Below are 14,160 nucleotides of genomic sequence, written 5' to 3' on the forward strand. Positions count from 1 at the left end.
GGAAAAGGCGGAGCCGCAGGGCGCTGGCGCTGCCGTCAGACATGTGCGATATATTTGTCTCGGCAGAGTATGGTGGATCTAATTAGGAACAGGAAGTGCTGCACCGTGAGCACTTCCTGTTGCTCGTACTCGACCATCAAATAAACTCAAACAAAGGTCCACCACAGCCACCAGCCTCCACCTCCGCCGTCCTCGAGCCGAGATCGCCGCCGCCCGCGACGCCGCCCGCCGCGTCAGATGCCCGCGACGCCACGCGTGGAGTCGAATCTTAAAAACACACACACACACTGTTACGCGACCTCGAATTCTTTTTTCGAAGGTGCCTCTCTTGGTGCCGCTGGACTGGCGACCAGCTTCCAAACACATATGGTGCCGCTGCTGGCCTGCTCGCTCCTCGTCGCGAGCCTTCCCGTCTCGCGTCGAAGTCTCCTCGCCGTCGCTGGCTCGACGGGGATACGTCCACCGGTACAGCCAGTCAGTCCGTGGCTCGGCCCCGCAGAAGCCACGCTGGCTGGCTCGAGCGTCTTTTGGGTCCGTCCCGGCAGCCAGCCGTCCTCGCCCTCCCTCGTCAAGTATGAGCCGCAGATGGCCCTCGATGTTTTATCCGCCGCTCCGAGCCGTGGCGGCGCTCTCTTCGTCGGCGAGCACCACGATTCTGCATCAGACCACGTGCTGCAGGCGAGACGCTTCCTAGACGCGACCTCCGGGCTGCAGACCGCTCTCTGCCTGCTGCTTCACGTTAGTGTGACAATCCCACACAGCGCGCAGAATCACACACACACACACACACACACACACACACACACACACACACACACACACACACACACACACACACACACACAGAGAGAGAGAGAGAGAGAGAGAGAGAGAGAGACAGACACACACACACTCACTCACACGCACATACACACGCACACACACGCACGCACGCACGCACACACAGAGAGAGAGAGAGACACACAGACACACACACACACGGCGTAACTCGCCCAGATGCCGCCAACCCTCTCTCTCTCTCTCTCTCTCTCTCTCTCTCTCTCTCTCGCTCCCTCTCGCTCTCTCCCTCTCTCTCGCTCTCGCTCTCTCTCTCTGGATACCTCTGGCTCTTTCCCTTTTTATAGCTCTCGCTCTCTCTCTCTCTCTCTCTCCCTCCCTCCCTCCCTCCCTCCCTCCCTCCCTCCCCCCCCCCCCCTCTCTCCCTCTCTCTCTCCCTCTCTCTCCCCCTCCTTCTCTCTCTCTCCACCTCAAAAGTGATGCACAGACCTGCAGCTCGCCGCACAACGGCGTCACTCGCCACCAGATGCCGCCAACCCTCCCCTGCAGGCGGCCCTCATCACCAGCCTCCGCCAGCAGCGCGGCGCCGTCCCCCTCGCTGTCGGCCTCGAGGCGGTCCAGCGCCGCTTCCAGCCAAAGCTGGACGAGTACTCTCGCGGCGAGCTCAGCCTGTCGCAGCTGCGCGAGGCGAGGGAGCCGAGATACAGCCGAGATATAGCACGCTCTTGCGGCTGCACCCGGCGTAGCTGCGGATCGAGTCGGACCGGCGGTGGGCGTGTCCACGCCCACGACACGTCCACGACATGTCCACGACACGTCCACGACACGTCCACGACATGTCCACGACACGCCCACGACATGCCCACGACACGTCCACGGCACGTCCACGACATGTCCACGACGCGTCCACGACACGTCCACGACATGTCCACTACATGTCCACGACACGTCCACGACACGTCCACGACACGTCCCGCCACCAGGCGGTCGAGTGGGACCGGCGGTGGGCGTGGCCGTTCGAGCGGTACTCGCCCGTCTTCTCTGCGGCGCGGGCGGCGGGCGCGAGGCTGCTCGCGCTGAACGTGGACTCGGAGGACCTGCAGACCGTGCAGCGGGGGGGCTTCCAGGAGCAGACACACACGCACACATCCTCTCACACCGCTCCCCCGTCCCCTCACCACGCACCGGGCCTCGCACTCTGGAAGGCCGTGCCCGCTCCTGGCGTCTAGACGTGGAGTCGCGAGGGACTAGCCTCGCCCTCGCCCCACCACCCCGTGTGTGTGTGTGTGTGTGTGTGTTGAAGTGTCCCCTCCCCCTCCCCCCCCCTTACCAGGAGCTCGGCCGCGAGCGCCTCGCGCGCTACATCCCCGACGCGGCCGGCTTCGCCGACTTTTCGACCACGCGGCTGTTCCGCTCGTACGTGGACCACGCCGTGCGCCCGTCGTACGAGGTGGGCCGAGATTACCCGAGATCACCCGAGATTGCCCGAGATGTCCCGAGATGTCCCGAGATTACCCGAGATTACTCGAGATTACCCGAGATGGCCCGAGATGGCCCGAGATGGCCCGAGATGGCCCGAGATGGCCCGAGATGTCCCGAGATTACCCGAGATGGCCCGAGATGGCCCGAGATGGCCCGAGATGGCCCGAGATGGCCCGAGATGTCCCGAGATTACCCGAGATGGCCCGAGATGGCCCGAGATGGCCCGAGATGGCCCGAGATGGCCCGAGATGGCCCGAGATGGCCCGAGATGGCCCGAGACTGCCCCAGACTGCCCGAGATCACGCCGTGCGGCCGTGCTACGAGGTGGCGACCCCATATCTCGCCATATCTCCCCACATCTCCCCACAGGTGCACCGGCAGCTCGGCCTCCTGCCGGCAGAGACGAGCTTCACTCACTACCTCTCGACGAGGTTGCTCTGGGACGAGGCGAGAGGCGACTCGAGATTGCACGAGAGGACTCGAGATTGCACGAGAGGACTCGAGATTGCACGAGAGGACTCGAGATTGCACGAGATTACCTGAGACTACCCGAGAGAGGCGAGGGGGCGCCGCACGAGATTGCCCGAGATTCCTCGAGATGACCCGAGATCCCCCGAGACACAGGCGATGGGCGCCGCCACCGCCGCGTGGGTGCGAGACAATCCTGGCGGCCTTGCGATATCGCTGGTGGGGAACGGGCACGCCTCCTTTGGGTGCGGGGCGCCTGCCCGGTGCGAGATGAGCCGAGATGAGCCGAGATGAGCCGAGCCGACGCCTTTTTCCCTTTGGGTGCGGCCGAAGTGGAGCGGTTCAGTCGACTCTTGAACTTGAGAGAGCAGGTCGCGCCGCGCGCCTCCAGCGCCGCAGCACTCCGCCGTGGCTGATGGCGCACGGCCGAGAGTTGATCCTGCAGGTGCGGCCGAGCGCTCGGAGGGGCGGAGCATATCCGGACCGTCCTTCTCAACCCGACGACTCGAGACACGGAGAGGCAGGAGATGCGCCTAGAGTGGCTATAGCCAGCTGCTCACAAGACACTCCCTAGACGCCTCCTAGACACCTCCTAGACACCTCCTAGACACCTCCTGGACACCTCCCAGACGCTTCTTAGACGCTTCTCAGCCCCTTCTCAACCCCACAAAAGAGCCGCCACACCTCTCTGAACGCAGGAGCTGCGCGAGGGCGGGCTCGGGCCCGCCTACCCGCTCACCACGCTGCAGCTGCCGCTTCCGCCGCCGCCGCTGCAGGAGGGGGGCGGCGGCGCGGGCGGCGCGGCTGCGGGCGAGGCTTCAAGAAAGGAGCAGGCGGCGGCGCGGCTAGCGGAGTCGGCGAGGCTGAGAGCGCTTGGGATGTCGGTGATCGACCTAGCGCCCCCGAGGGCCGACCCGAGAGCGGCCAAGCGGGGCGGCGAGCAGAGGGCTCCCGTGGAGCAGCCTTTCACAGGGCTGCGGCCGGCGGCGGCGGCACCACCGCCCGCCGCGGCGTGCGCGGTGCCGGTCGCCGATTTCCTGTGGTTCTCGAGGCACGTTTCGTGCAAGGAGGTGCACGCGGCGCCCGCCTTCTCGCCCGCCCCTCTGATCGGCAGGGCTGCGGCGGGGGTCGGCGGGGCGCCCCGGCTGCAGCCACTCGCTTACGTCCACAAACACTGAGAATTCAAACTTACTGCTGAGGACGTATTTACTTGAGAGAAGCTGGTCGGAGACGGAGTCTCAACGCGGTGTATTCCCCATATATGTCGCAGAAAACCAAGAGCCGCACGACGCTCCTACCACACTAAGCGGTTCACGTTCTTTAACTTTATCGAGAGCAGGCGGACACATCGCTTTCAGGGAGGGCGCCGCGCGCGCCCTACCCCTAGCACATACCTCTCACTCCCTTCACGCAGCTCGCTCTAACGCTATCAATCAAACCAGTATGAATCATGTGACTTGCGAGCCGCCAGACGACGCAGCTCGCAGGGCAGAAGACGGTGAGGCGGAGCAGACGCGCAGGGCGAGACGAGGGAGGGAGCAGGACTTTGCGGAGATCAGCAGGAGGATGTACGAAGAGATTAGGAGCAGCAGGGACCCGAGGGACCATGTGGAAGACGGCTAGTGCTAGTCCCCCATCGGGAGGACGACCCCGGCGCTAGTCGCCGACCACACCCACAAAGAACCCTGCACAAAGATCGCAAGGGCGGGGACCTGTTCCTTTTTACCCATCTCACAGTAGAGAGGTGTCCGTTTTTATTTATTTATTTGCGAGCCGCCTCCTGGAAGAGCTCGTGCGACTGCGGTGACCACTCCGCGCGAGCGGCCCCGCGCAACCGCAACGCGCAAGCAGCGGAGAGCAAAGAATTTAACCTCACCCCAAAATCGCAGCTTCCTCCAGCGAGCATTTCGGCAGTCGCCAGAGGGTGGCGTTCAGCCGCGGGTAGTCCTCAAAGAGGCGCGCGTTCCACGGCTTGTACGCGCGGCCCATGGCGTTGATGGACGCGCAGCTCATGATGCGCTGCTTGCCGTCGTACTCGTGAGTATTCGGGTGTGGCATCACCCCGCTCGCGTTTACAAGATGACCCATGCCAAGGTGCGCAAAGAGCTCCTGCTGCACTGACAGCGCGCTCCGGGAAAAGAGCGCCTCCATCTGCATAATTAGCAGCTGAGAGGGCGGAAAGTATTGCTCCCACAGCTGCAGCATCGCCCAATAGAAGCCGTAGTGGATGCCACCCGCGGGCATGCCAACCGTCCAGTCACTGCAGGGGACTCCACACCGGACACCGCCCGGGTACAGACCCCCTACCCGTCGGATTGCGCAGGGCCCCCTCGGAGCAGCCCACACACAATCACACATCGGCAGAATTAGTGCCTGAGTCAGGCAGACAGCACAGACAAGGAGAGGAGAGGAGAGAGAGAGAGATAGGAGAGGGGAGAGGGTGAGGGTGTGTGCACACATGTGGAGCAGGGAGGGTGTCTGTGGCGGGTTGTAGTCATACTACGTGGTTAGAACCACGCGCCCCTCAGGAGCTAAGGTAGAGCTGAGCGTCCAAGACGCCTCGGTGCCATCCACCGGGTGAGACCATCCGGATCAATCGAGCCCGCCTCCGGCGGGCCGTCCCCGCGATGGCCCACAGTCCTCCGTCGCCTGGTTGACCCCCCTGCCTCCCGGTTGAACCCCCAGTCCTCGTACTCGACCATTGAATAAACTCAAAGGTCCACCACAGCCTCCAGCCTCCACCTCCACCCGCGAGCCGCCACCGCTGCCGCCCGCGACGCCGCCCGCCGCGTCAGATTGCCGCGACGCGCGCATCGAGTCGCGTCGGAGAGCCGCGCCGCACCAGCAGCAGCATCTGCACCACCAACAGCAGCAGCAGCAGCACCACCACCACCAGAGAGAGAAGCGCACCTGCCCGACGCCGCCCGCCGCGTCAGATGCTCGCGACGCGCTCGTCGAGCCCAGTCGCAGAGCCGCGCCGCGCCAGCAGGCCAGCAGCATCTGCACCATCAGCAGCACCATCACCACCACCAGCAGCAACAGAGAGAGGCAGTGCAGGCGCAGAAGCACTCGCAGAGCGGCGCGCAGCGCCGCGCACGCCACGCCGCGGGCGGTCGGACGAGCGCGGTGTGCGCCGGCGGCGAGCCGCGGCGCCAGCCGTCTCGCGAGAGAGCGGCGCCGCCGCGTGCGCGCAGCAGCCGCCGCGGCAGAGGCGAGCCGCGGCGACGTCCGCACAACAACGGATAACTGCCATTGGCGGTTTTCACACACACACACACAGTACGCACTTTTTTTATTTTCTGCCCAAGTCACTGTCGCCGCCGCGGCCGAGACGGCGTCCCCTTGCAATCGTGCGCAGTGCCGCCCCTCGCACTCCGCTCCGCCGCCGCCGCCGCGCCGCATCCGCCGCCGCCGCCGCCCCGCATCCCCGTCACCGCGCCGCCGCCTCCGCACCGCAGGCAACTAGACACGCCCGCGCCTCATGCTTCCGAGCGGCTACCAGAAGCTCTCCGACCCGAGCACCGGCCGGCCCTACTACGTCAACCTCGTCACCGGGCAGACGAGCTGGACGCCGCCGTCCGGTGCGGCGGCCAACGGAGGCGCCGCGCCGCCACCTCCGAGCGGCGGCGGCGGCGGCCTCGCCGCCAACTGGGAGGAGCGCCTCGATCCGTCGACCGGCCGCACGTTTTACATCGACCACGCGACCAAGCGGACGACGTGGGAGCGCCCGACGAGCGGGGCGCGGGGCGGGGGTGGCGGGTACGGCGCCACGCCGCCCTCGCAGCCCTCTCGGCCGACGCCGCCGCGCGCCGCGCAGCAGCCGTCCGGTGGCAGCCAATTGAAGAGTGACGCAGAGCTCGCCAGGGAGCTGGCCGCGCAGTGGGACGCAGAAGACGAGGCGGCGGCAGAGGCGCCCGCGGCTCGCTCCCGCGGCGGCGGCGCGGCGGAGGCGGCCGGCGGAGGCGGCGGCAAGAAGGGGGCGGCGGGCAAGCAGACGGAGGGTTGGGCGAAGGACGACGAAGTGACGCAGTGCTTTCTGACTAGGCACTTCCTAGACACTTCCTAGACACTTCCTGGACACTTCCTAGGTGACGCAGTGTTTTCTGACGGGCGTCAAGTTCACGCTGGTGCAGCGGAAGCACCACTGCCGGTACTGCGGCCAGATCGTGTGCGCGGACGTGAGCAAGAAGACAGCCAAGGTGCCAGGCCGTGGGGTGAGCGAGGCGGTGCGCGTGTGCGACGTCTGCTACGAGCAGCTCGAGCGCGGCGACCCAGTCTGCATCGCAAAGCAGGTCGCTAAGTTGCGGTCCGAGTCGGAGACCGCGCGGCAGCAGGTTGCCGGGAGATGGCCGAGAGATGGCCGGAGAGATGGCCGAGAGGTTGCCGGGAGATGGCCGAGAGATGGCCGGAGAGGTGGCCGAGAGGTTGCCGAGAGATGGCCGAGAGATGGCCGAGAGGTGGCCGAGAGGTTGCCGAGAGATGGCCGAGAGATGGCCGGGAGATGGCCGAGAGGTGGCCGAGAGGTGGCCGAGAGGTGGCCGAGAGGTGGCCGAGAGGTGGCCGAGAGGTGGCCGAGATACAGCAGGCGGCCAATTGGGCAGCATGGACCCTTCTCGGACCCTTCTCGGACCCTTCTCGGACCCTTCCCGGACCCTTCTCGGACCCTTCTCGGACCCTTCTCGGACCCTTCTCGGACCCTTCCCTGCAGGCGGCCAAGGAGCTGGCCAACTGGGCCAGCATGGACCCGCAGTTCGCGGACAAGGGCATCGTGCACGCCTTCGAGGCTCCGCGTGCGCCCGAGCTGCTGGCCTTTGATTCGCCCGTCTGAACCAAGCGTTGACTCACTGCCAGGCCTTGCGTGCGCCCGAGCTGCTGACCGAGCTTCTGCAGACGGCGACCCCGGACACGCAGGCATGCCGTCGCCATTTCGTCACTAGCTCTCGGTGTGCGTGGTGAGAGGGGCGCTTAGCGGCAGCGTCCTTGCAAACGAAGGCGGGCGTGGCGAAGCTGCTGTCGGCGATGCTCGGCTATGACGAGTACCGCGAGCTGCTGCACGAGGATCGCGAGCGCTTTGATGCGATATCTCGGCTGCACCTCGGCTGCGTCTCCGCTGCCTCTCCTCTGTCTCTCGGCTGCGTCTCGGCTGCCTCTCGGCTGCCTCTCGGCTGTCTCTCGGCTGTATCTCGCGAGCTGCTCGGTGCGATCCTCTGCGCCTCGCCACAAGTCGCCAGCACGTGGCGGTTGGTGCGTAGGAGCGCGAGCTTCTCGATGCGATCCTCGCGCTGGTCCGCTCGGGCGGCACTGAGAGCAAGGTCAGCGCGATGTCGGCTCTCGCCTCCCTCACCGCCTCAAAGAGCGGAAGGAGCGAGGTGCGCCAAACCACGGAGCATCTCGGCTGTATCTTAGCTGCCTCTCGGCTGCCTCTCGGCTGCCTCTCGGCTGCACCTCGGCCGCACCTCGGCTGCCTCTCGGCTGCACCTCGGCTGTACCTCGGCTGCCTCTCGGCAGGTGCGTCGTGCCAAGGGGCTGGTCATCGTGCTCGACGTGCTTCTCAACACGTCGCACGAGCCGCTGCAAGAGGTCCACTCGTAGACACTCCCTAGGCACCTCCTAGGCACTTCCTAGACACTTCCTAGGCACTTAGGCACCTCCTAGGCACTTCCAGGCACTCCCAAGACACTCCCTAGGCACCTCCTAGGCACCTCCTAGACACTTCCTAGGCACCTCCTAGGCACTTCCTAGACACTTCCTAGGCACCTCCTAGACACGGGCCGCTGCAAGAGGCGGCCTGCCTCGCCTTCGCTCACTGCTCACGCAGTGCCACCGTGCACCACCTCACACAAGAGGCCCCACGTTCACAGGCCACCTGCCTCGTCCTCGCCAACTTGTGCGAGGACCCGACCGGCGACTGGAAGCAGCTGCAGCAGAACGGCGCCGTCTTCTCCGTCGCACACATGCTTGGCTCCGCCTCCGCCTCGCTGCAGGAGCGCACATGCCATCGGCAGTCGGGCTCGGGAGGGGGGAGGGGGGGGGCGCTCTGACACGCCCTCGCCACGCTGCAGGAGGCGGCTCTCACCCTGCTCGCGATGCTCTGCTCGCACAAAGAGTGCCGCGAGCAGGCGCTTGGCGCTTCTTCTTCGTCGCCTTCTCCTTCTCATTCTTCTTCTCCTCACTCCCATTCTTCCTTTCTCATGAATGTCTCATTCCTCCTCTTCTCTTCTTCTTCTCACAAGGAGTGCCGCGAGCAGGCGGCCGACTCGGGCGTCGCCACCTCCCTCACCCCCCTCCTCGGCTCGACCGAGCTAGTCTGGCCTCGCCACGCCCTCGGCCCGCTCGCTCATGGTGGCGCATTCTGAACTAGGCTCGACCAAGCCGGACGTGCAGCGCGCAGCTCTCGCCCTCGCCCAGCAGCTCTGCGCCTTCGGCCGTGCGGCAGACGCGCTGCTCGAGGCGCGCTGAAGAAGGGGTGCACTGGGGAGGGCTCAAGTCTGAAGAAGGGGTGCACTGGGGAGGCCTCAAGTCTGAAGAAGGGGTGCACTGGGGAGGGCTCAAGTCTGAAGAAGGGGTGCACTGGGGAGGGCTCAAGTCTGAAGAAGGGGTGCACTGGGGAGGCCTCAAGTCTGAAGAAGGGGTGCACTGGGGAGGGCTCAAGTCTGAAGAAGGGGTGCACTGGGGAGGGCTCAAGTCTGAAGAAGGGGTGCACTGGGGAGGCCTCAAGTCTGAAGAAGGGGTGCACTGGGGAGGCCTCAAGTCTGAAGAAGGGGTGCACTGGGGAGGCCTCAAGTCTGAAGAAGGGGTGCACTGGGGAGGGCTCAAGTCTGAAGAAGGGGTGCACTGGGGAGGGCTCAAGTCGCCGTCTGATTGAGTGCTGATTCTCTGCTGCTGCTCGAGGCGGGCGCCGCTTCGCCCCTCGCGGCGATGCTCCTCTCCCCCGGCACGGGCAGCAGCGAGGTGGTCGCCGCCGTCCTCGAATGCCTCAGCCGGCTCGCGGACTCGGGCCTGACCCAGGCGCAGCCAGTTAGCCATGCAGCGTTGACAGACATCTCCACTAGCCACCACCTCTGACCGGCTCGCGGACTCGGGCCTGACCCAGGCGCAGCGCGCCGTGCGCAACGTCGGCGCGGTGCCGCACCTCATCCAGTTGATGAGCCACCAAGACGGCCGCATCTCGCGCTTCGCGACGTCTCTCGTCTCGAGGCGTCTGTTGCCGCTGTCCTTGCTAGTCTACCATCACCACCACCGCCGCCATTCTCTTCTCCTCCTTCTCCGTCTTCCATCGCTACCATCCCCATTGCTGTTGTCACAACGCCTCTTCTGACTGTCCTCTTCGCGCGTGCCCAGCCTTTGCCCCGGCGACGTCCAGAACGCCGAGCAGCTCTTCGAGTCGGGCAGCCCTTCCTAGACACTTCCTAGACACTTCCTAGACACCTCCTAGCAGCTCTTCGAGTCGGGCAGCCCTTCCTAGACACTTCCTAGACACTTCCTAGACACCTCCTAGCAGCTCTTCGAGTCGGACAGCCCCTCGTCCTGCTGTCGGAGGACGTGTCCAGGACACGTCCATGACATGCCCGAGACATGTCCACAGGCAGCCCCGTCCTGCTGTCGGAGGACGTGTCCAGGACACGTCCATGACATGCCCGAGACATGTCCACAGGCGGCCTCGTCCTGCTCTCGGAGCAGCTCGACTCTGGCGACGAGCGCGCGCAGCTGCAAGCCCTGTCCGCGCTCTCGCAGCTCTCGGCGGAGCCCGTGCAGGCGCACGCGATTGTGGAGAACGGTTGCCTCACCTCGACGCTGCAGCTGCTCGAGCACCCGAACCAAGAGCTGCGCGCGTACGCCGCCATCACCTTCGGCAGCCTCCGCTCGGCGGGCGCCCTCACGCCTAGCGAGTGAGTGACGGCGACTCGCTTCGAGTCAGGCAACCTCTGCTCGGCGGGCGCACTCACGCCGGCGCAGCTGCAGCACCCGTCGGTGCTCCCGCACCTCGTGGCGATGCTCTCCTCCTCCAACGCGCTCGCCAAGGGCCCCGCCGCCGCCGCCATCGCCTCGATGGCATACCAGCCCGCGCTGCGGCAGCAGCTCATCAGCCAACGCCTCGACCGCCGCCCGTTGCGAACTAGGCCAACCAGCCCTCGCTGCGACAGTCGCTCCACGAGCTCGGCGGGCTACCAGGCCTCGCCGCGCTGCTCGAGCAACTCAATCATCAACCCCATGTGAGTGAATGATTGCCAGCAGGCCTCGCCGCGCTGCTCGAGCTCGACGTCGAGACCTCGTACCACGCCGTGCAGGCCATCGCACAGTTCGCGGCCGACGAGCGCTTCCGGCAGGTGCCTAGACACTTCCTAGACACTTCCTAGACACCTCCGGCAGGTTCCTAGCCGACGAGCGCTTCCGGCAGGTTCTGCCGGAGGTCGGGCGCCGTCGCCAAAGCCAAGCCATGCGTTCGAGTGATCAGCGCGTCCGTCGAAACAGGTTCTGCCGGAGGCGGGCGCCATCGGCCCCCTCGCCGGGCTGCTGTCCTCGCCGCAGCCGCACGTGCAGCATTGCGCCCTCTCCGCCGTCGCCAACCTCTCCTTCGTCCCGTCGGCGGTGGGTCCGCTGTGCCAGAGCGGCGCGCTGACAGTGGTCGGGCAGATGCTCTTCTCCCACGACGCGGCGGTCCAGACGATGCGAGCCGGACCGCGCTCTGCAGTCTGCCTAGGGAGGGCGGAGGGTTGAGGAGGGTCGATGACCAATCAGGTGCCTGACCACGCTGTGCAATCTGCTCGGAGGAAACGCCGCGTCCGCCGACGCGCTGCTGCAGGCCGGCGGCAAGTGGCGCCGCCCTCTCGCCGCCTCTCGCTGTCGATGGTTCGCGGCGTCGTCTTGCTAGGTCGGCGGGCACGTGGCGCTGCTCACCCAGCTCTCTTCGCCGTCGCCCGACGCGCAGAGCCAGGCGGCAATGTCCATCGGCCACATGTGCCGTCACCGTCCGGCGGTGCAGGCGCTTCTGCAGGCGGAGACGGTGCCGTCGCTCTCGCACGCGCGCTTGCACCCGCCGAAGGGCAGCTCGCGAGGATGAGTCGCCAGTGATTGATTCCTCAGGTGCCGCTGCTCTCGCACCTCCTCCACTCGCCGCACCCGGCTGTGCAGCTGCAGACCGTCTACGCGCTCGGCGCGCTGGCGGCGGAGGAGGAGGCGGCGGCGAGTGCGGTGCAGGTCGCCGGCGCCGTGGCGCCGCTGACGACGCTCCTCCTCTCGAGCGGCGCCGTGGAGGTGAAGCAGCACATCGCGCTCACGCTGGCGCACACCGTGCGGGGGAGCTGGCGGCTCGTCTTCAACGCGGGAGGCTTCCAGGCGCTTCCTAGACACTTCCTAGACACCTCCTAGACACCTCCTAGACACCTCCGAGACACCTCCTAGACACTTCCTAGACACCTCCTAGACACTTCCTAGACACCTCCTAGACACTTCCTAGACACTTCAACGCGGGAGGCTTCCAGGCGCCGCTGGCACCGCCATGGCCCGACTCGCATGCGTCGTCTCCTCACTCCTTCTGGCTGCTCCTCCAGGCTTTGCTGGACGTGCTCGCCGCCGGCGCCGAGGCGGAGCGGCAGGACAACCCCGGCCTCCCCTCGGCGCCATCGCGGCGCCCTCTCGGCTGTAGGAAGCGAGGCGGTGCAGCAAGACGTGTCCCTGACGCTGGCGGCGCTGCTCGAGGACGTGCACCAGCGGGGCGCGCTGCTCTTACTAGCTTGCCACTTCCTAGACACCTCCTAGACCCATGCTAGACACTAGACACTGCCAGACCTCCTAGACACTTCCTAGGCACCTCCTAGGCACTTCCTTGACACCTCCTAGACACTTGACCTCAGGCCGGAGGCGTGCCCACCCTGCTCCGGCTGGTCGAGTCGAAGAAGCCTGCCGCCGTCGCACCCGCCGCGAGGGTCCTCGCCAACTTGCTTCGCGATGAGCCGCCGGCCGGGCTCCCCGAGGCGGTTGCGCCGGCGCAGGCGCAGGCCCTGTCCAGGACACGTCCACGACATGTCAAAGACACACGTCCGCAGGCGGTTGCTCCGGCGCTAGTGCAGGCCCTGTCGACGGCGAAGCCTTCCGCTGTGGTTGACCTGCTCTCCGCGCTCTCCCACGTGCACGGCGTCTGCAGGCGCCCCCTCGCCCGTGGCCTCCGCCACGCTTGTGCAGGGCGTCTCTTCACACCTCTCTCTTCACACCCCTCGCTGCTCTGCTCTCGTGGGCCTCGCCTCGCACACGAAGCGCACCCCCCCCCCCCCCAATTAAACAGACGAAAGTCCGCTCAGATCGGCCTCACCCATGAGTGCGATTGGTCGGTCAGTCACCGATGAGTGCGTGTGCCGCCTCTTGATGCCAGCTTTCCCCCGAGCTCTCTTCACACCCCTCGGCCACTTGCACGAGGGTGTTTTCCTCGTCTCGGTCTCCCTAGTGACGACTCATTCCCCAGCCACTCGTGAGCAGTGCCTGCCCGTTGGCGTCGTAGGAGGGCGTCCCCCTCGTCTCGGTCTGCGCGCAGTGGGCATCCGACGAGGCAGCGGCCAAGGTCTGCCGCAGGCTCGTCGAGTGCCGCGCCTTCTGAGACATTCCAGAGACACTTCCGAGACATTTCCGAAGGTCTGCCGCAGGCTCGTCGAGTGCCGCGCCGACCCGAGCTGCCGCTCGCGCGCGGGGCTCTCGCCGCAGGCCTCTCCGAGACACTTCCGAGACACTCCCGAGCCACTCCCGCCCTACCGGACCTTTCCCGGACCTTTCCTGAAACCTCTCCTGAAACCTCTCCTGGACGGCTCGCTTGGACGGCTCGCCGCAGGTCATGGCGGCGCGCTCGGGCAACGCGGCGACGGCGGCGGCGATCGCGCAGCTGGCGGCGAAGGCGACGCCTCTCCCCTTTGGTCCAGCCCAGACCTCCTCTCCTCGTAGGCGCTCGCGCAGCTGACCGAGAAGCTCACCGACGGCGCGCGGGAGGGGCTCGACGCGGCGGCCGCTGGCACGCCTCCAGTGCAGCGGTGCGGGGTGGAGAGAGAGAGAGCCTTCCCTGACCCTTCTTTGGAACGATCCCCCGTGCAGGCCAGCCGCCGGTGGTTCGAAGAGCGACCCGTCGAGGCCGCGGCGGGAAGAACAAGAGCTGAGCACGCACGCCGGGGCGGAGTGGCAGTCTTTGTGGCGTTTCGGCGTGGTCTTGCCAGCCTGGTGAGGGGCGGGGTGCCGAGGCATCGTCTCACCATGCGTGAGGTCTGACGCTCTTCCTCCAGATCTGAGACGGGGCCGGGTGAGAGAGAGAGAGAGAGAGGGAGCCGAGCGAGCGGTATGATGACGTTCTCACACGGCTCTGACACTAGAGAGCTTCCCTCTACGTAGCTGTGGTGCTCGTGACTTTGCTCGTGCTGTTGACGTTGAGAGAGCTCCGGCGGCCCGCGCGCATGC

At 66.2% G+C, this 14,160-nt stretch overlaps 3 protein-coding genes across 3 annotated transcripts; 2 read left to right on the top strand and 1 right to left on the bottom strand.

The window, feature by feature from the left end:
- Window positions 1-6,208: 6,208 nt before the first annotated feature.
- EMIHUDRAFT_217966 (hypothetical protein) lies at window positions 6,209-7,555 on the top strand (the record flags this gene model as incomplete). The annotated part of the gene is made up of 4 exons (XM_005760325.1): window positions 6,209-6,572; window positions 6,728-6,756; window positions 6,825-6,893; window positions 7,436-7,555. 4 exons carry the CDS (start codon window positions 6,209-6,211, stop codon window positions 7,553-7,555), a joined length of 582 nt encoding a protein of 193 aa, XP_005760382.1.
- A 1,700-nt stretch (window positions 7,556-9,255) lies between these two features.
- On the bottom strand, window positions 9,256-9,570 carry EMIHUDRAFT_58161 (hypothetical protein; the record flags this gene model as incomplete). Its single annotated transcript, XM_005760326.1, has 1 exon — window positions 9,256-9,570. A coding segment is annotated over one exon (315 nt), but the record flags the coding sequence as incomplete, so codon positions are not given.
- Window positions 9,571-10,719: 1,149 nt separating this feature from the next.
- EMIHUDRAFT_453228 (hypothetical protein) lies at window positions 10,720-14,160 on the top strand (the record flags this gene model as incomplete). Its single annotated transcript, XM_005760327.1, has 13 exons — window positions 10,720-10,870; window positions 10,963-11,054; window positions 11,200-11,385; window positions 11,600-11,731; window positions 11,812-12,018; window positions 12,279-12,384; window positions 12,589-12,704; window positions 12,774-12,854; window positions 13,223-13,282; window positions 13,354-13,422; window positions 13,547-13,585; window positions 13,657-13,723; window positions 13,804-14,160. 13 exons carry the CDS (start codon window positions 10,720-10,722, stop codon window positions 13,863-13,865), a joined length of 1,368 nt encoding a protein of 455 aa, XP_005760384.1. The 3' UTR covers window positions 13,866-14,160.

This window comes from Emiliania huxleyi (assembly GCF_000372725.1).
Source record: "Emiliania huxleyi CCMP1516 unplaced genomic scaffold EMIHUscaffold_76, whole genome shotgun sequence".
Lineage (NCBI taxonomy): Eukaryota > Haptophyta > Isochrysidales > Noelaerhabdaceae > Emiliania > Emiliania huxleyi.